The sequence below is a fragment of the Triturus cristatus genome, chromosome 4_2 (genome assembly GCF_964204655.1).
Source record: "Triturus cristatus chromosome 4_2, aTriCri1.1, whole genome shotgun sequence".
NCBI classification, from domain to species: Eukaryota; Metazoa; Chordata; class Amphibia; order Caudata; family Salamandridae; genus Triturus; species Triturus cristatus.
Window position 1 is genome coordinate 321,577,711 of NC_140586.1, and position 24,920 is coordinate 321,602,630.

General features: G+C 43.3%; 1 protein-coding gene across 7 annotated transcripts in view; it reads right to left on the minus strand.

Moving 5' to 3' along the window:
* The window catches only part of ODR4 (odr-4 GPCR localization factor homolog), a 185,735-nt gene that overhangs the window by 48,502 nt on the left and 112,313 nt on the right, over positions 1 to 24,920 (minus strand). For 4 of the 7 annotated variants that reach the window (XM_085601668.1, XM_085601669.1, XM_085601670.1 and 1 more), the window contains one exon: positions 18,193 to 18,378. In XM_085601668.1, the coding sequence (XP_085457794.1) occupies positions 18,193 to 18,378 (186 nt within the window). Of the gene's footprint in view, positions 1 to 18,192; positions 18,379 to 19,635; positions 19,699 to 24,920 lie in introns of all 7 variants that reach the window. The other 3 variants (XM_085601665.1, XM_085601666.1, XM_085601667.1) reach the window with 1 other exon arrangement.

A 24,920-nucleotide genomic window follows, 5' to 3' on the forward strand; every position in this document is an offset into this window, starting at 1 on the left:
GTTAGCTGTTTTGGGGTGCCTTAGCACGCAATCCAAAGATTTCCATTGCCGACCAGATTCTGAGTCATCCTGAGGGGATATGTTCTGGGCAGTGGCGGCTCGCATAGGGCGTGCAGTGGGGTGGTGAGGCGGGGGAAGGGTAGGGTGGGGGGGGGGGGGTAGTAAACTTGGACATACGACGGAACAGAGGAAAGTAATAATTACATTGGCCTGACTAACCCTAAGACAGTTGTGCAAGTGTATTACACAGTAACATTGCACAACCACACCATATAATACACCACAATCCTCCCACACTGTCCACACAGACAGTTATAGGATGACTGACAACAGCACAATAGAGACACAGCCAGTGACAGGAGGACTGCAACAAGCACTGTTCAGGCAGACAAGACCAGGCAGACTCTCCCAAGCGCTCTTCACAAAGACAGTTACAGCGGACTGTTAAGACCACTTCCCACAGACAGTTAAAGTGGACTTCCAAGAGCACTGTCCACGCAGACAGTTATAGGCAGGCAGTCAACAGCACTGTCCAAACAGACAGATACAGGCATGTACAAGTGAACTGTCCACATAGGGTTACAGGCGGACTGTCAAGAGTACTGTCCACTTAGGTAGTGACAGGCGAACTCTCAAGAGTACTGTCAGAAAGACAGTTACAGGCTCACTGTCACAAGCACTGTCCACAAACACACATAGTTAAAGGCAGACTGTCAAGAGCACTGTCCATACAGACCAATATAGGCAAACAATCATGAGCGCTGTCCACACAGAGGTACAGGCAGACGGTCATAGCACGGTCAACACAACCAGTTACAGGCAAAGTAACAAGAACTCTTCCCATACAGATAGTTGGTTACAGGCAGACTCCCAATAGCACTCTCCAGAAAGGCAGTTACAGGTGGGCTGTCACAAGCACTGTCCACACAGACAGGTACAGTCAAACTGACAAGAATACTGTCCACACAGAAAGTTTGTCACAGGCGGAACATTAAGCGCACTGTCCACACAGTCAAAGGTGCAGAAAGAAAGGGACTGACATCAGCACACAGGGGTGGCACCTATATGCAACTTTGCTTTATCACTTCTGTAACTGAACAAAGTCAACAAAGTCAACGCAGAGCTGCACCAAACCACTTAGCGGTGCGTAAAAACAATCCAGGTACAGTCTGGCACCAGGGGAATATTCTAAAGGTGAGGAATCTGTGGTTAGAAGAATCAAGCTGAAAGTTGATTATAGGCAGACTGTTAAGAGAACTTTTCATTCAACCAGTTAAAGGCAGACTGTCCAGACCAATGTCCACACATATACAGACGAATTCACAAGTGCACTGTCCACACAGACACATGGCAGACTGTCAAGAGCATTGTCCAAACAGCTTCATTCAGCAGGGTTATAAGGTATCTACATGTACAGTTAATTGCTTCAGATATTCTTCTTGAAACACAACCCACCAGTACCCATGATGTTCTTTCTCCCTAGCTCAATTCATTATTATACAGTCAAAAGTCAACATAGAAGTGCAATGTCACACAGACAGCAGGCCATTCCCTCTGATTCCTGGCAGGGATCTCACTCAATGGCAACACGCCTTTGTCACATAATTCATTACTCTGCAATGAGGCTCATTAACACAATATGCTTAGCATAGCACATCCAAATTCCACACACCTCCTTTCACACTGAAAGGCCACTCATAAAACACTATAAACGCTACAAAATAAAAACACACAAACACACGCACACACCCACCCATTCACAAATACAAGCAGCATGATTTTACACTGAATCCAACACTTGTGTTTATACACACATGCACTGACTCACATCTGAAATAGATCCACACACACTTCGCCACAAGATAAACCTGCAGAACCACATCACACAAATACATGTCTAGTCAAACAGAGAACCAGCAAATAAGTATGTATGGCATCACGATTCTTATTACTTCAAACCAAACTTCCAAAGCTTGAACCACAAACACCACTTGTCACAACTGCAGGTGCCTCCATGCTTGCTGCCTTTCAAGACTTGATTGTCTTGCAGCAGTGCCGCAGGCACAGAAACTCCATTCCCTTACTAGTCAACTCCAAAACCATGGTAAACATCACACACATAGGACTACTTTCCCATGCCAACTTCACATGAAACACTACAACTGACAGAATAATACTGTGGTAAAAGCACATAATGCTCACACTGTCACAATAATCCACACTGAATCCCTCAGACAATACACAGCAGATAGAAAAAGGCACACCCACGGGTACCAAAGCCTATATCGACACGATTTGCTCAGCTATGGCCACCCACTTGCAAGAGCACTATTTCACCACAATTACTTAGTTCAGTTCAGTTCAAAACAAAGTTTATTTGGGCTAAATAGTCCTAAAACATTACAAATCTCCATAAAACCAACACCTAAAATCACATTTCATAATAAAAAGTTTCATAACATTCACATATTTAAAATGTATTGATCCTGCCAACATTTGTACTCTATATCATCTGAACAAGAAGTTCGGTTCTATTCACATCTAAGAGTTTCTTTTACTTTACGAATGAACTTCCCCATAGCGCAAGCTGTGTCTAAATTACTCATTTCAGTTAGAAGATCAACCGCTTGTACCCCGTTTTTAATACCATACTTTTTCAATTTGGGCATAAAATATCTTTCCGTATATCCAAAACCTTCTGACAATCCAATAAAATATGTAGATTATCACACGTTGCACCCAAGGTACAGACACATTCCCCCTGGCTATCGATCACTTCTTAACTGATGACAGGGTAGTCTATCCATACAAGGGATATAAGGGATCCCTTATATGGATAGACTACCCTGTCATCAGTTAAGAAGCAAATTACTAAGGTTAAGAATTGGTGTTAACGCTTGAGCAATGATCGATAGCAAGGGGAAATGTGTCTGTACCTTGGGTACAACGTGTGATACTCTACATATTTTATTGGATTGTCAGAAGGTTTTGGATATATGGAAAGAGATTTTATGCCCAATTAAAAAAAAAAAGTATAGTATTAAAAACAGGGTACAAGCAATGACGTTCTTTTTACCACAAGTTAATAATAAGGTGTACAGATCTTTGCCCCAAGGGATAGTCTTGGTCCTGGGCTCGAGAGATTTTACTCCCCAGGGCCCTGAGTTCTCTCTTGTCCACCTCAATTTGGAAAGTCAGGGGTGAATAGCCTGATTCTCATAATTCTATAAGCTTTAGTGATAGTTTCTCTTATCCCTTTTGCCCATGTTAGCTCACTCTTCAATATCTTGTTTCTACACCACTGCGAGATTTTATGATCTTCTTCCATCGCCCTGGCGCTGCCAGAATCTTAATAGCGCCATGCATGCAATTATACCCCATGATGTCAATCCTGTTTCTAATCTCACTGCCTGGACAATTGCGGACTTGGGCAATGATAGTAAGTTTTTCAGACATTTTCCTTCTTCGACCTCCCATCCGTTTTACCACTCAGATATAACACTTCGGCTCCATATAGGAATTGTGGGGGTACCATGGCTGAATATGCTTTTAAAACCGGTCTGTCCGTCTTTTCCCTGTAAACTCCATTAAATTGTTTTAGCCCACTAACCGAAGCTGATGCCCTCAGTTTAAATGCCTCTAGATGGGTGTGTCAGTTCAGATTCTTCTCAAACCACATCCCAAGGTACCTATATTCATCTACCTTTTCCAACTTCGTGGAGCCCAGAAACCAGTTGAAACTTATTTTTCTTCTTCCAAAGCTTAATACCTTTGTCTTATCCATATTTACTACTAGTTTTTTAAGACTGCAGTATCCGTTAAACATATTCATCTTTCTTTGCAGACCGATCTCTGTTTGATCCATTATTACGAGGTCGTCTGCATATAGTAGACATGAAATATGTTTTCCATCTATCTTTGGGCTGGCCCCCCTTGCAGTGCCTAAGACTGAAGGTAAGTATACCATGAATAAGGAGAAGAGTAGGGGGAACAGTAAGCACCCCTGCTTTAACCCATTTACAATTGGGATTTTCTGCGATAGGCTTCCCTCTATGTCCAAAATTATCTGCGCCCAATTATACGTGTGTAGTGCTTGAATTAACCTTAGCAAATTCCTTGGGATGTTATATCCAATCAACGTCTCCCATAGAATCTCACGGTCCACTAGATCAAATGCTGCTGGGGAAGTCCACGAAGCAGCAGAACAAACGTCCCCTCTGCTCGATAGACGTTTGCGCAATGGACCAGAGCGCAAAGCAGTGATGGACTGTGGAGTGCCCCTCTTTAAATCCCCCCTGTTCCGGGGGCACAACCTGATTTGTTTCTGCCCTGTCCTCAAGTCTTTCCAAGATTATTTTGGCAAATACTTTTTCTCCTATGTCCAGTAGGTTACTGAATCTATAATTCTTCGGGGCTTTTGTATCTCCTCATTTGTGGATGGGTCTTATGATTGCTCCTCTCCAATATTCTGTTATATGACCAATTACTCAAAATAACATAAAGGACTGAACTGCCATGTGCTTAATCCGCATAGCAATGGTGTCTAACAGACATCCACAGCAATTACTAACTGAACTATCTGAAATGACATCTCACAGTGACAAACTATTACAACAAATGTAGCACACAATAAATAATCATTTATATTGACTCGCCACACATGTGTTGTTCTTGGCATTTGTTTAGTATACAGTCTAAAATTTCTATGGTCTAGTGGCATGGATGGCTGTTTTGAGGTGCCTTAGCACGCAATCCGAAGATTTCCATTGCAGACCAGATTCGGAGTCATTCCGAGGGGATATGTTATGGGTAATGGGTTCTTGCCCATCTGTGGTTGGGTAGTAGTTTCATACCTGTGGGTGTGTGAAGTAGGTTTTCCAGAGGTCTGCTGGAGCGCATCCACCAGTTTTGTTTGTGTCTTTTCCATATGCAACTCATCTTTTTTCTGGCGTTTAGAGAAAGACTAGACCTGCTGTTGCTGGCTGAGTGGAATTTTGGCCGTTGTCTATCTTGGTTACAAATTCTATTTGGAACAACATGGCAGCCCACTAATGGGCATATAGGTGCCCTGTTGGCTGTATGTGGAACATTGTGTCTAACGTGTAGTGTTGGATGGATGGATGGATGTGTGCAGTTTTATGTCTGGTTTGATTTCTCTGTACCATACTATTGCCTGCATTACTCCAGCGCAGAAGGGCTCAGTTGCTTCCTTTGTTCCATCTCTAAAAAACTCGACCTAGAGCATGTTTTTATCTGACAGAAGAGCTCAGAAACACAGAGGCAATTATAGACCTGTGTTTCTGAGCTCCGCTGTCTGCATCACTTGCATTTACTCAGAGGTTTTATGATTTCATGTATATGGTGGAGAAATGCAGAGGCCCCTTCCACGCCAGCACAGAACAGAAAATGGGTTTGTGATACATCTCCCGATGTTGACCTGAGACATATGTGACACATATCTGCTTAACTACACTAAAAATGTCTATTTTTCGTGTATATAAAACACTAAGGGCCGTATGTACACACCATTTTTTCGGTTGGAAACGGCCCCATTGCACCGTTTCTGATGGAAAAAAATGCTTTTTCTTAATGAACAAATTGCCCAGACAATTAGGTAATCGCTATTTGAATGTATGAAACTCTATTAGTTTCATATATCCTTTCTTGATAGGTCGCAAATCAACCTACCTCATTAATAAATATTGAGGCAGGTCGCTAAAATCAAAGGGATGGTGGCCTCCCGGGGTCAGCAGACCACCATGTTTGTGAATGCTTTGAAATAAAGCCATCTTTTTTTTATTGCAACCCGTTTTGCTTAAAGGAAAACGGGTTGCGTTTGGAAAAGAAACATTTAATGTTTTTTTCCCTTTTTTTAAGAGTCCTAAAAACATTTTAACGAACATTCCCCATGGAGGAGGGGTCCTTAGGGACCCCTTCCCAACTGCGAATGGGTTACTACCTACATGAAGTAGGTGTTTAAATGCAAATGTTTTGCAACTGCATTTCTGTTGCAAAACATTCCTACATACCGCTGCAATTCAGTATTAGGAAGGGATGCCCTAAACACGCCCCTTCCGAATACCGAATCGGTATGTATATGTAATTCCTAACTGAGATTTGGTAACGTTACCGAATAATAAATTGGAATTCATACATACCCAAAAAGCATTTTACTGGTCGCAAACGACCTGATTGAGCAAAAATGCATGATACATGTGGTCCTTCTTTCTTAAAAATCAATCACAGATATGGTGGGCTGCCAACCTAAGCAGGCCAACAGCCCTGTGATGGCTGCTATTCCTAATTGGTAGCCAATTGCGATCTACCTCATTATTGGTCATGAGGTAGGTTGATTTGCGACCTACTACCAATCGCTATTTAAAAATAAACAATTTTGTACATTAGGAATACCAGTTTCCTAATTGTGATTCGGATATAATCGCAAATAGATATTACCAGAATGTGACCTGCTCACACAGGCAAAAAAAATACATATAAAGAAAACAGCACTGGTCATCAGTAATTCGGTAAGTAAGAACAACAAAACTGGGACTTAACCAGTATCATAATATATTATTTTGAGTTAAATAATACAATCACAAATATATTCATTAGCTTCCTTACTGCTACACTGACCCTACAGCTTAGGTTCATATTGTTTAAGCAGTACTGCCCACACCAGCTGCTGATAATTACTCTCCTCTACAATTATACAGCTAGGGCCCATAATGAGAGCTGGGTAATTAAAATGTATTATTGCCCTGTCAGGAAAATAGAGCTGTTGCCACCCTCCTTACAGAGAAGTGAATTCAGCTCACCAGAGACAAGGGACAAACGTCTCATGTGTAACACCACAACAATGCAGCTGCTATCTCTGATACACCGGCATCTCCCGTTCCGCTGCTATGGGGGCATGTAATGCCCAAATGAATAAACATGTCAGTTTTTATGAAGAGCCTGCAACAGCGTGCATGTGTTCCCACTTGCGAGGGGTACTGTTTACAAAAGGACTGGGAGCCAGCTGATTGCTTACCATTTTTTACCTTCATTGTCACTCTTCATTGCTGCCTCCTTTTTGGCCAGTGCATGCTAGACATCACTTCCTTTTCTTTCTGTGAAGCATGGACCAAGCACAGATTGATTCATCTTAATTGGTGCCCTTCTGCTGATTGAGCTGTGAACAAGGTATGTGTTTCATGATAGTTCTTGTGCTGCTTTCTCCATTCGTGCAATTTTCAAATGCATTTGTTTTAAATTCCTTATTTAAATTTCTTACACCCACAACGGTACAACTCTACGCCATTCCACTCTACGTCACATCACTCTACACCTGGGTTCTCCAAAGTTGGTCCTGGAGGGCTGGATCCATGCCAGATTTTTAGCATATCCCCAGTTAGATAAATGAAGCTGTCTTAAAGATCTGGCATTGATCCGGCCCTCTAGGACCGACTTTGGAGAACCCTGCTCTACTCCACTACAAGCCACCCTATGCCTGTTCACTCTACAGCACTCCACTCTACGTCATACCACTCTACACCACTTTATGCCACGCCACACCACTCTACACAATGCCACTCAACTCCACACCACTCCACATAATGCCACTCTACGCCACTCCATGCCACTTCATTCCATTTTACTCTCTGCTGCTCCATGCCACTACATTCCATTCTCCTCTACGGCACTCTACTCCTCTCCATGCCACTCAATGGCACTCCATGCTACTCCACTCAATAAACTCTACGCCACTCTGCTCCACGCCACTTTACGCCATTATACTGGATCCCACTGCACTAAACCCTACGCCACTCTACGCCACTCCACGTACTCTATTCTGCTCCATGCCACTCTACTCCACTCCACTTTATTCCACACCACTGCGCTCTACGCAAGTCCACTGTACACCACTTCACTCTAAGCCACTCTTCTTCACTCCACTTTTACTCCACACTACTCTACATCACAGAACTCAACACTACTCTACACCACTCCACTGCACTCTCCTTCAAGCCATTCTACGCCACACAGCTACATTTTAGCCATGCTGTATAGCTGCAACGCTGCTGTACAACAAAACTAAAAGATATTGGCAAAGCAAATAAGTCTTGCATAGGCGAGACCTATTGGCCATGCCAATGCTTGTTTTATTTTTTTAAAATATAAGGGCTGCTAGAACTTACATAGCCAAACTGCACTACTGCTGTGCAGTATCGAGAAGAGGTTTGTACCTTTTCAGAGGATGTGTCGGATTCATCACTCACAAAATTCGGTTAGCGGTGTGGGGTTGTGAAGAAAGAAAAATGCAATTGGCTAGGGCACACCAGTGGCACAGGAAGTTAGCAGCCACTGAATGCGCCCTAAGCAGGTTTATAATTGCAAGTATGGACTGCAAAAAGCCCATTTTGATTTGCTGTCCAGCTTGCAATACTCCATAAAGGATGCATATTTTCTTTATGGACCATGGAAGAATTGCTTTTACAAGACCTGCATGGATTGTGTTTACGTCCATGCTCTTCAAAATTATATGGAAGCACATCGACGAACACAGCTTTTAGTCAGCACAAAAACACAGCAGGCAAAGCTCTCAAAGTGGGTACTGCCTCACAGGACTGGTACTTGTAATTTGTCTGTTAAGTCTTTCCCACGCAATGGACATAACATCGGTAGACTAAAACAAGAGCCAGCTGTACTGTTCCCTGGTGCCTCCACTGGTAGCGCCTTTCAGCCTCACACTCTACCAAAATGTGTTGTATGCCAACTAGCATGGGCACGACCACTAGGGGCCACAGCCTCCATCGGTGCAGCAGGTGCAGTGGCACCAGGCCAAGAGGCCTGAGGGATTTTATTAGGCACAGGTAACTCTCCTACTCCCAGGAGATGGTAGGCAGTGTTACTGACCGATTATGATGGGTACCCTAGTACCCTGGAGAGTTCCTTTAGAAATGAGGAGTCACAAGTTAAATCAGTATTTTAGAGAGTTCCTCTGCTTATTCCTCTTTTTTCCCTAGTACTTCACTTTGAAACTCCGCCTGGGGTAATAATTGGTACAGCAATGTTACCATTCGGTCTAAATTACCAATGGGGCTGGCCCCATAAGATTACAAAAACATTCAAATGAGGCTCTGTGTTATTTGCACAGAATCACCGGGCTTTCAGTCAAGCATCAAATCAGGGAATAAAACCCAAGTCTACGAGTTGCCAGATTGGTAACTTAGCCACTAGATAACTGTAGTGCTAGAGGCACTCTTGTGGTCTGACACCCTGTGATGACCTTTGACTACCATTATTTTAATTGACTTTGGTATGTTATTTTACCCTAGCCTGAATGTACAACATCCTGCATATGCCTTTCTTCTCTTACAGGTTTATTTCTTGTAATCTTGCTGTCTTTCAGTGGGAGCTGTCACGGAGCAGGACAGCCTTGACAAAAAACAGAACGTGTGGGATGTGCATTTGAAAGCATGAGAGGGAGAGAGAGGTGTGGAGTGTACTTTTTGGTCTCGAAGTGCAGTGATGCACAAATGTGCTCGGTGTTATACATTGAGAGATGAAGTATGTGAATCTATGAGCAGTGTGTGCACAAATGTGCATTGTGTTGTACATTGATAAGTATTAGGAATTCTTACTATTGGCTTTGACATGGCCTCATGTCATCCTGAATTCTGACTCTGCCTCGCTTGAGCTTTATCTGCGTGCACAGCAGCTCTTGCAAGTTGTTTGGGTTAATCAAGTTCAAGGATTGTTTTTGTGAGAAATTGTTTAATGTACCCTGAAGGCTTTTGTAAGCTTCGTCAAGATAAAGGCTGGAACATGCAAGATTGGAGAAGGGGACGTGAGAACTCCTTCCTGCTAGGGAATGCTTGCTTGGAAGCTGGCCAGTTCTGGTAAGATTCCTCTGGTGCGAGGGGAGGCCTCTCTCGAACCTTCTAGTGTGTTTTTGAGAGCATTTGGAAATTTCAAAACCGAAGACCAAAGCAACAGGACCCGAACAAACTATAATTAGAATGGGAAAAACAGTCCAAAGGTCAAGACAAAAGAGGCCCCTCTCCTGAAGTGAACCCCAAGCGCCAGTACCACAAGGGGCTTAATTGTGACCAAAAAAAGAGCATCTCCACTGGAAACTTATTGCAAAGGGAAAACCTTGGACATCTCCGGATCACTAGTGAAATCCTGGATTGGGAGAGGCCAGAATGCAATGAGGAAGTTAAATGGCGCCCGGAATCCCTGAAGACTAAATCAAAAGTAAATACCATGGAGGCATCGCAACAAGCAGGACACAGCTCGCTCAACCCTCCTTGGGGAGACTCAAACCAGAACCAGCTGAAATCTTCTAGTGATCATGACGAAACACTGGAACGAACAAGCCATTGAACACCATATTGCCAGGAAGTGAGAAGCTGGCCTGGTATATGATGGTCACTAATGTAAGTGGGCACCTTGCACCAATTCAGACAACCCTTATGGGGATTTAGGATGTCTCAGACAAACTTAGAAAGCTATCCAAGTGGTAGCTGTGGATAGTAGCCTTCAGGCTTATTCTTGAAGGAGAATAAAGCAGCTTGTTTTACCAGAATGCAATCTTAAAGTATAGATTAAATGAAAAAGAACCACACAAAATAGTTATAAAAATATGTATTTGTTATATAACACTGCCTAATACGTTACAGTATCTCCCACATGGAGATAGACACAAAACACACAATACTTTAGCAAAGGAATCACAGTAAATAGCTAATACACAGTGGGCCCCAGGGGGGGACAAAGCCATATACTAAGAAATTGGTATAAGAACGACTTGAGTCAAGATAATGTCGAGAGGGGGACCCACAGAACTACCCAAGGTAGGTAGATAGGGACCCCACGGAGGGCATGTACAGTGTGTGAACACGACAGCGTGCTCCGTACAGGTCTATGTGCAAGTCGGGGTTGGATTTTTAAAGATTAGGGACCCTTCCCAGTGGACCCTGAAGAAAGCCCATGGAAGACAGAAGGCTGGAAAGCCACCCCACCCATGGATACCTTGGTACTCAAGTTACCTATCCCAGGGAAGCCGGGTATAAAGGTGCGTCTGAAACCGACGGCAAAACCTATGGAGGACTTCAGAAAAGTGCAGATGCTGGAAGGGAAGAAAGTGTTTAGAGGAATCCAAACGTGGATTCTTGAAGGATTACTTGAAAGCTGAGGGGACAGAGTCTATGTCACTCAGGGGTGACCAGGAGAGTTGGAAGATGAATATCCTCTGATGTCAGGTGCTTCAGGAAAGATGACAGTAACCTTGACTCTGCAGCTGCGAGGACCAGGCGACGCGGAGGACAACCAGGACCCGGGGCGAGCTGTCTCACGGAGGATGTCGAGTGCTGAGGGGTTGGTGTCCGGCAGGAGCACCAGCAAGCCTTGGCAAATGCAACCCACGCAGGAAGTCAAGAAGGTGCACGGTTGGGACCAGCAAGGTCCAGGAGACTCACCACTAGCACAGGAGTCAAGGCAGGCCCTGATCAGTCACAGGAGCCCAAGGAAAACAAAGGTGACCCTCAAATGAACCCCCAGGCCAGAGGCACAGGAATCGCGAGAGGACCTCAAGCAGCTCACAAACATATGCAGGCCATGATGCACATGATGCGGTGTGGCTGAAGATTCTGGTCAGTGGAGGTGCTCGAGGTCGGGGCTACTTGGAGCCCGAAGATCTTCTTGTAAAGATGTCAACAAGCCTTTGCAACTGCAAAGGGGACACGGTACTCAGGGGTTCAGTCATTGCAACCACCACGAGGACAACTGGCCTCAAACTTGATGAGAGGGTAGAGCAGGCCTCAGGAGCTGGGGAAAACCACCACCTGTGTCGCAGACCCCACGGAGTCTGGAGGAGCTCAGGATCTGCAGACCGGTCAACTTAGTTGCGTTGACTCCTTCACTCCAAGGGAGATTACTTCGGTAGTCCTTGATGCTTCACAGGCCTTGGAAGGTTCCTGTATGATGCACATGCACAGACGATGCAGCAGACTGGAAGGGAGAAGAAGTCAGGCCCATACAAAGTCCAGCGAAGTCTAGAGTGCCCAGACGGTAAGAGTGCAGTGGTTTCAGTTCTAAATCTTATCCCACGATGAATCTAGGCACCTACACCCAGGTAAGCCCTTAAGTACCCTAAGGACAGGGTTTGGAAGATTTAGGGGACACTCTCAGGGGAGTGTCTGGACAGGGAGGAGGTTACTTCTATGTCCTTTGTCCAGTTTCTCGCCAGAGCGGGAGCCAACGGCTCCCAGGACTGGTTTGAACTGGACTATGCACAGGGACACCAAATATGCCCCTCATGCAGACTTTCAGGAGCTGGCAAGCGCACCCATTCAGCCCTAATACACTAAATCCTGTCTGGGAGGTGGTCACACAGCCCTGCGACAGGATGCCTAGTGTTCTACCTTCTCCTGCTCGAGCTTGGCTCAGCAGCAAGAGGGCAGAAATGTCCCTCTGGTCGGCAGCAAGCATTTTGTGCTGTCTGCGACTAGAAGACTGGTACCGGGAACACTGAGAGCCTAACGGAGGGCTCTTACAGTGCTTTGGTGTGGGGGTATGATTCCAACATGTTTGATAGCAAACATGATAGGATTCGTTGCAGCCATTTTCGAGATGGTCATCACGTGATTATGCGGTGCCCCTCTATATAGTATATGGCTGCTTCACTGACAACCCGGGAGAATGGACTCCATAGGCTGCAAGGGTGTCCTGCTCATGCAGGGGCACCCTCTCACTTAGAACCAAGCACCCGGTCTCCAGGATTGTAAAGGCCTGCTATAGGGCTGACTTACACGTTTTAAGTGCAGTAACTCTTAGATATAGTAAATCTAGATCTTTAGTAAGTGGTGCATGCACCAACAAACACAGGCTGCAATTGCAGGCCTGTAGTTCCATTTTGAATGGTCTCTCATGGGTGGCATAATACATGCCGCAGCCCATGGGAGACCTCTGGGGGACCTATGCCCTGGGTACATGGGTACCATATACTAGGGACTGACAAGGGTACTCCAGTATCCAATCTGGGATGTACCTAAGTACTGAACACAATAATTTAGGGAGAAAGCAGATAGACTGGGGTACAGATGAGCAGTATCCCAGTTATACTAGTCAAAAACCAGCTTAGCATCAGACAAAAAAGTGGGGGTAACTATGCAGAAGGATCCTACCTTCCTACAAAGGAGCGACAGAAGAATAACTGAACCAAGAACACCACTCCGCTCATAAAACTGCTACCTTGACCTACCTACTACCCGTGGAAGGCAGAAAGGAGGAAGTCTATATCCACAGGCTTGAAAATAACTCAAAACCAACTCGTCTGACAACCTCCCCACAGGACTGGAAAGTGAGAGGAACTACCAATCACTTAATGTATTGAAGAGTAGAAACACATGCTCAACCCTAAATCACAGGATATGCTTAAGGGTGGTGAAAGGCTCAAAATGAATCAAATTGATGGCAAAACATTCTGAGACTCAGAATGGACAGCTAAAATTGTCATCTATGTTTCAACATTGACTCATAAGAGTCAATGGACCACCACTGAATGCACCAACCAAAGAAAACTGAGGCAGGCAAACCAGACCCGAAAATGTCATAGACTAAAGTGGCTGCTTCTCAAACTGACAACAGCCTGTGTCAGTCTCTTTCTACTACAGGTTCCGGCCAAATATCAAGGCAAACTCCAAGACTGAACAACATACGCAACACATGCACCACCCTTTACAGACAAGACTTCATACTCCAACATCATGGCAGCTGAAAAGATTCCAAAGAACAGCAGTACGGAAAGAAAAAAACAGGATTACTACCATTTCAGCCTCACGTAGGGTGTGTATGCACTGTAGAGATGTGAGCACATAAAAGGTTTTAACGATTATACCATTCCAATAACCCATAACTCTCAATGGAGGGTAAGAGTGAGAAGTTGGAGGGTGCGCCCACTGAACTCAATGACGATAACTTTTCTATCTTTTCTTTGTAAAAAAAATGAAAAAAAGGAAGAGGTTTCCAGGATGAGAGATATGAGATAAGTCTCAGAAAATATAGAGATTCTTTATGATTGGATAGTCAGGGCAAGGAGTGTAATAACCTTCAAAAAGGGAGTGTAGAGAAGCTTATATACATGCATGGAGAACATCCTGCTTACAACGCAGCAAAGGCAGATCAAACACAACTGTCAGACCTGACAGAGGAGCAGAAAGAAGTGGAGTACTCCATCAGCCCCCTGGCCTAGAAGCTCAATTAAACTGCTAAGCGGTCAAGGACGGGACTAATTTGACTCGGTTTGTATACAAACCTGATGCAGGTTAAAAGCTGGTCATGCTTTACATGACACACAAAGCAATCTTGACAACAAATACACAAATGTGCACTTTGCATACATCTAGAAAAACGACACTGAAACTGAGAAAAGTTGAAGTACCGGCATCATAAAAGGGTGTTTGACTAGGTAGAAACAGTATGATTAACCAAATAGTGAATTTGAAATGTTTAGTAACTGATTACTTTATATTCTTAACAAAGATGTCATGAAAATTAATTATGAAACTAAGCATTTATACTGACTTTGTTGTAGAACGCCATAAAAAACTTGCCAATGGTGCAATTCATGCAAGTAGTGTGCTATATGATTGAAATCTTCAGTATAAGTGCCTAACATTACAAAGATCTTTTACTTATAGAAACTATTTTATTTTAATGATTTTTAGAAATAATTTACACGTTGCTACTTTTTGAAATTGTGGTAGGAGGCCACAATGAGAGTTGAACATTTCTGTGTAGCAATCACTGACAACCTTACAGAATGCTCATATATGATATGTTTGATTTATTTCATTATGTTTGTACTTAATTAGGAGTTTATTTTACTAAATAAAAAATTTGAACTTTAAAAAGCATTTGAATTGATTTTTTCCTTAGACTGTATTATTTCATAGCCTGATGTGAAATGGACTTTGAGACGTTTCCACAAATGTTGCTTTATTTGTTCTTGTTCATGCGACATGCTTTGTTACAGCATTTCTTTATGTATGAATGGTGGTAACCTGACCTTCGGACTATATCCATGGAGAGCTACAAAGTAAATTAGCTCTTTGTCAACTAACCTGTGAGGACGGAATGGACAGTCGTTTCTCATGATGAGCATGGGAAAGTATGCTGGAGTATCAATTTTTACCTGGAGAACGGAAGAATGGTCAAATGATGATCAGACCATTGTAGGGTGACTATTGATGTAACCATGAACAATTTGGGCTATAAAAAATGACTGTCCTAGAAGGAGGGGGGCTAGCCCCTTTTCACTTTCCTTGCCTCCAACCTGCGTGGCGGACTTTCTCTAAGGTACCCCATGTCTTTTTGCTCTTGCTGATAAACATGCCTGTTGGACGAATTGGTGCAGTTTGGTGAGAGACCCGACATGAACTTTCCTCATTTATGCTCCATTCCCCTTGCCCATGGATTCTCCCTATTAGATTTTAACTTGATCCCTTTGCGCATGCTAACAGAGCCCTTGTGAACTACCCTCCGGCCCTTGTTGGTGGTAGGAATCTCTAACGTTTGGAACGATCCTCTCATGGATGACTGTATTTAGCAAAAGATTTACTTTGGCTAGATGTGTGATTTTATATTTCAAACTGCAAGACTCATGACTGAGCTTCTTAAAATGTTACTTATATGCATTGATTTTGGCTCTTTAATACAATACCCAAATTATCTAAGTTTGTCTAAGTCTTTTATTGTGTCTTGATGTTCATTTCACAGAAACTGTACCTACAATTATCTGACTTTTAAATGCTTAATAGAGAGTGTCATAGATGGTTTTCAGAACATGTTATTTTGTTCTTGTTCTGTGTAGCTACAGCAGAGCTATTTGTTTGTATTTGTGAGTTGGCTACCAATTAATGGTCCTCATTGGGTGGCCGAAAGTGGGACATCCTGATTTCTCACCTCTCACTACAACGAAGAAAGATCCATCAGAGGATCATCGCCTCCGAAGTAAAGTATAGAATCTGAGTAAAAATTCCACCCATAAGGGGCCAGTGGGATAGCTAACTTGAATTTGAATAAAAAGGCTTCCACTGCAACAAACCCAAAGAATGAGGGTAAAAGCAGCAAAGGAGGACGGGAAGTCATGCAAAGGGTTCCTCTATGCCCTAATCTCAGTTATAACTGCCACCAGTGTTTTGTCCACCATCCCATCCATCAGGCATAGCATAGTAGAGATCTTCACCCTTGGGCACGGGACAGGCAGTAGATGCAAAGAGGCAACAGAACAGCACCAGATGTGTTCTTGCGCCTCCCATTGTTCTTCCAGACTGAACAGGAACCACAATATCCTGACCAAACAAACTCAGACTGCCTGTCCATCAATGAAATACCCAACCGGATCTACATGTATTGCATGTTTGTGTATTTTTAAGTTGTTTACTCTTTTTTATTCAGTTCCACAGAACCACAAACGTTGTCCCATCAGTTGCACTACTTGGACACATACCCCAACTGTGACGCAGCAGCTTAAGGCTGCACTTTCCTGCTGTCCAGGAACTGCCACCAAGATATCTCCTTCCACCAGGATCCCAAGTGCTGCAAATGTGCTCAACTAATTATACTAAATGTTAGTTGACCAAAGGAATTTAAATTAAATTAAATTCCGGATTCACTGTTCGTCATGTATAAAGAAATATGATTCATTATATAATCATGAAACCTATACAAACCTATACAAACTTATTGTATTAAATGCTAAGGAAAAGAAAATAAGACAGTCCATTGGGTAGAAATTAGACAAAACACCATTCAATAAAACAATTTGTTACTATGTTAAGATGCTTACAATATACTACAAGCACACCTTACTACCTAGGGGTTGCTACTAAAACATAATACAATTCCACTGATTTTCAATCAAATTATGTTTAATTAATTCAAGTTTTCTGGATATACCTAGTAACTGCTATCTGTACTAACAGCATTTCTGTTGAGAGACACAATTTATAAGCTGGTCTTAGTATTCAAACACATTGGGCAGTTAGAATGATTTTGAACCGCACAGATCACAAAACATTGTACCTTGGACATACAAACATCCAATGTTCTAAGGTGTCTCCTCTGGTGTTATCAATAATACATTTATTGCCTCCTCCTCTATTTTTTGGTTTAATACAGCAACAGGAAGAATTCCCTATCTAAATTGAAGACATGCATTTTCCTCATATTAACATCTTATCCTTCAGAGCACCAATGTATTTTATATAATTTTGGTGTATAATTAATATGTTTCCTTGCATTTAGCAAATCGAGGAGAAGTTTCCATGTTCACCAAATTCCCTTTGAGAGTGAACAATGGGCCATATGTATCAAGCCTTTTTCCCGTTTGCAAACGGGCAGAATCTCAGAATCTGTCCATTTGCAAATGGGAAAAAGCCTTTTGGGCTGTATCATCCCAAAAGGCCATCGCAAAATAGAGAATCGCAAAATTTGCGATTCTCTACTTTGCGAATGCAGTTAAGGAATTGCAAATTGCGATTCCTTAAATGCAATTTTGGAAGCACCAGAAATTTGCTATTTGGCCTTAAGGAATTGCAAATTACCACCAACTTCATGTTGGTGGTAATTTGCGATTTTCTTTTAAAAAGCACTTTTTTGATTTTTTAAAAGTGCCATATGTCGCACATACATGCTCTTAGGCAAAATGTGCACATATGCATATTTCAGGGGTGCAACATGATGTCCTTTTTGCACCCTTGCAACCTTGAAATTTTATTCTCAATTACCGATTCTCTAATTGGTAATCGCAAATTGAGAATGTCTTCCCATTCATTCCTATGGGCCTCCTAGCCCATAGGAAAGAATGGGAAGGTATTCCTTAGTTGCGAATCTCAATTTGCGATTCGAAAATAAGGAATATGTAGGATTCCCAACATTTTTAGCAAATCCTACATACATTGCATTTTGCGATTCTCTAACTGCGATTCGCTAAAAATCGCAATTTGAGAATCGCAAAACTCTTCTGTGATACATATGGCCCAATATCCTCTAACCAAGAGAATGTGGTGAAATAAATATCATAACCACTGGTGTTTACCACCCTCAGGAGACTTTACATTTTTCAAAAATATTCAAGGAGATCCAGACTCATTATACAAGATTGTAAATAGTAGAGTTTTATTTTTGGTTGGATTAATTTACCTGTAGTGATTTCTTCTGCAATATCCAAATCCTCCTCCTTTAGATCCTGATCCAAAATCTCCAGAAAACGCTCCAGAATTTCACCTGCAGCCTCATCATCAAAGATATAATCACCCAGTTTCACGCCCGATCCAACAATGGGAGCAAACACTCTTCGAGGCAAGGAGTGGGACATCTTCACAGACTCTAGAAAATTAAAAAGTAATGTGAAATAGTGGATGAAGACCAAACAAGTGATTAGTCTGTTTTGAGGGGTAATTAAGATATAGGTAAGTACAAATCTGAAATCCCAGTTTACCAAATAAACACACTAGGATTATTTAGTAATTCAGATGCTGATTTTCAAATGTAAGTCATACTCAACACCATTTCTTATAGAAATAGCAAATCAGGGAAAAAAAAGCAAAAACATAAGCAATGGCAAAACTGCCACATGGTAAATCCGTACACAAAGAAGCGTTTCACAAAGACGGAACTTCCATACAGACCATCACAGACACGATCTACTTGCAAAAAAAAACAAATAATGCGCATGCACAGACACACAAACATAACATACCTATACTTATGAGGACCGGCCATTGGCAGTAATGAAGTGTGTAATTACTATTCTAACTCCACACGCGCTTTGATAGTAGGATAGGTTATATAGCACACCGAAGCAAGTCTTGCTGCACTTTTATGTTTTTTGATACACTCACTTGAAAGTACCTAAACACATTCCTGGGACCGGCACTCACAAAGATAGCGTTTGTTTGGTTCTGTCAAGGTTAACCCACGCAATGAGGACTGAGCCAGTTCCCACAGTGTGCGATATATATATATATATATATATATATATACACACCCCCACATGCGCACAAAGAAACATAGAGGCATCCATGCACAGTGACCAGTATGCTTAAAGAAAATCATTCACACATTCAACAGACAGGTAGCTGTGTAAAGATGAACCACAGCATATAAATAATGCACATACAGTCACACACAACATTTTGAATGTGAACAACAATTAATTCATAACAAGGTAGAGGCAATGCCGGAAGAGAATGTGAGAAGTGTGAGTTCAAGAGTGTGGGTGGATACACAGATGAAAGCATGGATGGATGAAGGTTGCATTTGTGAATCATGTAATGAGTGGGCAGATAGTTAGCTTAAAGAAAAACTTTAACATTTTACGTTTAGAATGCTGGCGCTCTGTTTTTTGTAGCTGCTTTTAAGTGAATGATCTGGCTCTTATTTGGATGCTTTGTGACAGCTTTTGGTGCAACAGCAGTTAAGAAATTTGGGTACACTTTTCTGTACATTCTGTACAAAAATGTGTTAAAACTGAAGCATGTTTCTAATGTTTATCCTGCTCTGAGAACATCTAGCAGCACAACATACAAAAACATTTAAATATAGCATTCGACAGATATCAGCCAGTCTAAAAAAATTTCTTACTTGTGCGAAAAACAGGCTTTAGGAAAAGAAAATCATACACTTTTCTTCTTTCAGCCACATATGCTGTGAATGCACAAAAGCAATTACAGAAAAGACCTGACATTCTTCAAGGATCAGGACTGACACTTCATTGGCATAACGAATAAATGGCATGAGGAATGCTATAAAAATGGTGCAACATATAGTCTTCATATATCATACATTCCTTCCTCACCAATGAATTCGCCTACATTTCTACATAACACACCAATACATATTTCCGGTTACATATTTCATAGATTTGACATAAACAGATTTTTGAATGCACACCTAATTATATTCTTTTTCTTTTCACGGTAATATACAAGGTCGTTCCATTTGGCAAATATACCATAAATATAACTGTTATCCAACTTTGAGGGTAATTTTTCCTGGGATCTATTGCTTGCATAAGCCTTATGTAAGCCTGGAGTGAATTAATGATTTAAACTTGAACAGTAAAGTCAGCCTGATATCGGTAGTATGAATGGATAGGAATACAAAAAATTGTTGCTTGCATATCTGTTTTACCACATTAACTTCAGTTGGCATGCATTTAATATCAATTAAGCTGAGCTGAAAACCTTACATATAATAACTTGAATGAAATCCGAGCTCATACTATAAATCTTTTTTTTTTTAACTCTTTATCTGAAATCAAAGCTCACCGTACAGATTATAAAGGACATGTATACAACATTACTCTTCAGATTGAACGAGGAAAGATACAACACGTAGTTGTTAATACTAATATACAATCAGGATGGCGCTTGTACGACTGGTGTACATTTCATAGGAAGGAGAATCGACCGTTTCAGCACTGCCTTAGAGAACTAAAACATTCCCTCTGTGCACAGGCGGAGGGCCCCTAGCCTGAGAGCTCCTGACTGAGTCCGGAGCCTAGGGGGGCCCTCCATGTACTTTACAGGGGACCTGCTCAAGTTTCGTTACACCACTGGCTCTCCGGTGTGCAGCCCAGCCAACTAAGGTAGAAGGTTTGGCTTGGTTGAATTAGTATACGTTTCCAAAAATTGAATGTATGTATTCCAGACGAAGATTTGTGCATTTTCAGAACTCATAACCTAATGTTTGGAGAAAAATGGTTGGATCTTAAATTATTTGAATCTGATATCTGAGTGATAAATCATGAGGCATTGGGGGGACATTTTGCTCATAATACTGCCTTGGTGCCAGGTTTACTGCAACTATGGCTGTCATACATTAACCATGTAGAGGAATGCCCAAATTGATAGAGCCTTTTTAGGTCTCGCGCCTAGCGATGCAGTGCGCGGCACTGCTCGCGCAGCGAGAGTCCTTTTATGTAGGGTTTCAAAACAGATCCTGGAATCGCACACGCTCGTGCGTGTGCGATTCCTTTTGGTCCATGGTATTGGCGTTTGCGGTCATCTTTTTTAGAAAGGCAGCACGCAATAGGCCAAAGGCGGTCGCATTGCTCTGCCCATGGCCTATTGGTGTCTGTTACCCGCTCCGACATCTGTTTTCAATTATCGTGCCAAGACACGTGCGCTGTAATTGAACACAGATCGCTCGCTGTGGCACACGCACCACTCGTTTGTATACTTGTTGTTTATGTCCCGTTGTTGCTGTTTGCATTATTTCTCCCTCCACAGCGCAAGCACTATACAAATTTAATAAAATGAACTGAATCTTTAATCTGAGCATCTGATTCTGGGCTGCCTTTGGTGCAGTGAGTACAGGTTGGATGTTCGTCTTGCTGACGGTGTTACACAGCTCATTCTACAAGCTCAGCAATGAGATCACAAGGGATCTGCAATTACCAAGAAGTCCTTGGCGGGAGCAACGGTTTGAATTTTACGCGAAGCAAACATGAACAACTTTGACTTCTTTCTGGAAAGCTGCAGCCTCATTAAGTCATCCTCTTACATATAACTCGAATTTGCCCCTTGTTTAAAATATTAACATTGCCATCTTATTGGGTTCAGGAGTAGCGTGCTACTCGCCGAAAAGCGCCTTGATGCCTTTTCAGGTGTAGAAAGCCATATATAAATGCAATTACAATTGCTCCCCTTCCTCGCAAGCACAGGTCCCATCAGTTCCACTCAGCGCCTCCTCCTCCCACTCCATCCGAAAGTTCCCACACAGAGTGACTCTCCCCTCACACAGAGGCACCCCTTCAGACACAAACACAGACCCCCATCCTCCACACACATGGCTCCTCTTCCTCACAAAGAACTCCGCTCGAACACTCCGATAGCCCCCCACCTTCTTCGCGCACAGAAGACCCCCGTTACCCCAAATACACCGCCCTCCCCACATTTTACTTCCCACACAACCCCCACCCACGTCCTCCCACCTGTGACTTCCCGCACAGGGATGCCGCTCCCCCAACGCCCTTTCAAGCCTCACATCTGTTTCGTGGGAATTCCTGTCCCCCTGTCGATATTATATTTTGCCGCTGAACAACTACTCCCTAAGGGCCACAAAAAGTAAAGCTGAAACGACAGATGAGGGAGCGGGCCCCCCAACAAACACCCAACTTTCTAGAATGGATCTCTCTTTTCATTAACTTTTTTTTCTGCTTGCCGCCTCGGGTTACAGCAATGTCAAGTCCTTGCAAAATAGATGCACTTTTAGATAGAGCACACTCTGTTCAGGCGGTGGGATTGGGTGACCCTGTTACACACCGGTAAAGCGTGGTCAGGGGTGGTAGGCGCTATATATTCTTCGTGCTACTGGCCCCCTCGGAATAACGCCTTTTATGGGAAATTAATCATTTTCACCCCTGGCGCTCACTCCGGAGCTGAACGGGGAGGGGTGCATCCATGTACGGGGCACCCTTCAACCCTGAGAGGGAGAGCCGGTAGGGGGCTACTGGTCAATTAATGTATGCTGGACCCCTTATCGTCGGAGACCTGAAAGGGAGACTACACCCAAACTGAAATATATTTCACCAAAAGAGGTTTCCACAGACAGGATGAGATGACTACATCTCACAGACCAGTCTACATTCCCTACAACCACGGGGTGAATCACAGACATTCCAACAGATCGAATTCATCTGCCACAGCTAACCACAGGCACATAAAAGTGCACAGCTAACAACAAGCACATAACAAGCATTTGCAATGCAATAGGTCTCGCATTATTAAAGTTTGAGCTATTGGCATTGCTAAATAAAGCAACACCAATAGCTCAAACTTTAATAATGTGAGACCTATTGCATTGCAAATGCTTGTTTCCATTACTGCCCGTAACCCTGCCCGATTAACTGATGTGATCGCTATACGTGATGTCGCGTTTAGTATTCCCATCTTAAAATTATCAGTAGCTTGGTATGATTTTCCTTGAAAACACGTTTGAAGAGCCCTAGTCTAGCTTCCTGAGCGCTACATAGAGGAACACAATGAACCCCTTCAGTATTGAGCGCCAGCACTAAACACTTGCTAAGGCAAGGGAGAAAGAGCACAAGGCGGTGTAGCAAGGGACAGGAGGGATAGCAACACAACTGAGAAAATACCCCCATTTATATTGCAAATAAGTTGGCGTAAAACATAAAACAAGTTGCTTTGCAAAATATCAAGAGTAAATATTGGAAAAACAATACAATTGTATTTAAATGTGGCACAACTACAAGCAATATTCAGAATGATCAAATCAAAATAAAGCAAGCATAATAATTTAAAATTTTAAATTCTTATGTTGTGGAACCAAAGTAGTTACCTTTCTCATAGTGCAAATGAATCTAAAAAACAACCTTAGCCCAAGACCAACCGAGAATAAATAAATCTTGAGCAGGGTCTGCATGGTGACATCAACCTGAGCGACGACATCCTGGTGTGCTCGAACACCCTAGAGGACCATCACACTCACCTACGGGCCACCCTCCAGCGACTCGAGGACTGCGGACTGACCCTTCACAAGGCAAAGTGCTCGTTCTACCAGGAGTCTGTTGATTTCTTGGGATACACCTTCACCAGAGAAGGACTACAGGTAGACCCCAAGAAGGCCGTAGCCATACGAGAGGCCAGGCACTCCAAAGAACCCCACGGAGGTTCGCAGTTTTCTCGGCATGGCCACATACTGTGGCAGGTTCATTCCGAATCTGGCCCCCTTGTCAGAACCGCTCCACACCCTCACCTGCAGTGACCACAAGTGGGAGTGGACTGTGGCTGCCAACACGGCATTCAACAACATCAAGGCCGCGCTCAAGGATAAGACAGTGATGCCCTACTTTCACCCGGGACGGCGCACTGAGTTAGGCGTCGATGCCAGCCCAGTGGGTCTTGGAGCAGTCCTCCTTCAGGAACATGATCAAGAGACCTGGAGACCCGCGGCGTATGCCAGCAGGGCACTAACAGACACGGAGACAAGGTAAGTCCAAATTTAGATTGAGGTGCTAGTAATAAAATGGGCGTGCCAGCACTTTCACCTGCACTTGTACGGATAGGAATTCCAGGTGGTCACTGAACACAAGCCACTGCTCCTGCTCTTTGCAGGGTCATCGAGACTAGCGCCCCCGAGAATAGAGAGATGGGCCGTGCAGCTACAGGCATATAATTTCAAAGTTGTCTTCCGCCCTGGAGCACACAACCCGGCAGACTACCTCTCGCGACATCCCGGGTCCATGATGCCTCGAAGTTCACTGACGGATGTAGCATACTCCGATGCGCTTGTGAAAATGATCTCGCAGGAAGCATGTCCCACAGCCATGACGGTAGAGGAGATTGGTCAAGCAACGGATGAAGATGAGACACTGACCAGAGTGAAATCTACCCTACTGAGCAATGGATGGGCGCACGTCATGGACGGGACTCAGGCACTCAGAGCAGAAGACAGCCACACTCGGCAACAGGTCTGGCAGGTATGCCACGAACTGAGTGTGGGAGAACAAGGAGTTGTTCTGAGCGGACATGTCATCATAATCCCAAAGAGACTACAACAACGGATTCTTCGGCTGGCGCATGTCGGGCACCAAGGGATGGCGAAGACAAAGGCCAGACTACGGAACAAAGTCTGGTTCCTAGCTATGGATTCCATGGTAGAAGACATGGTGAGGCAATGTCACACTTGCACCATCACTGGGGGAGACCCGGCGCCGGTGATCACTGAAGAGCCAAGTGAAATCCCATGGGCCAAAATCAGCCTCGATTTCGGGAGCTTCCCGGATGGGTGCACCATGTTAGTGATGGTCGACTCCTTCTCAAAGTTTCCAATTGTGGAGTTAGTGGCGTCGACAGCATTCATGCATGCCAGGAGAGTCCTCGACAAGACATTTGCACTCATGG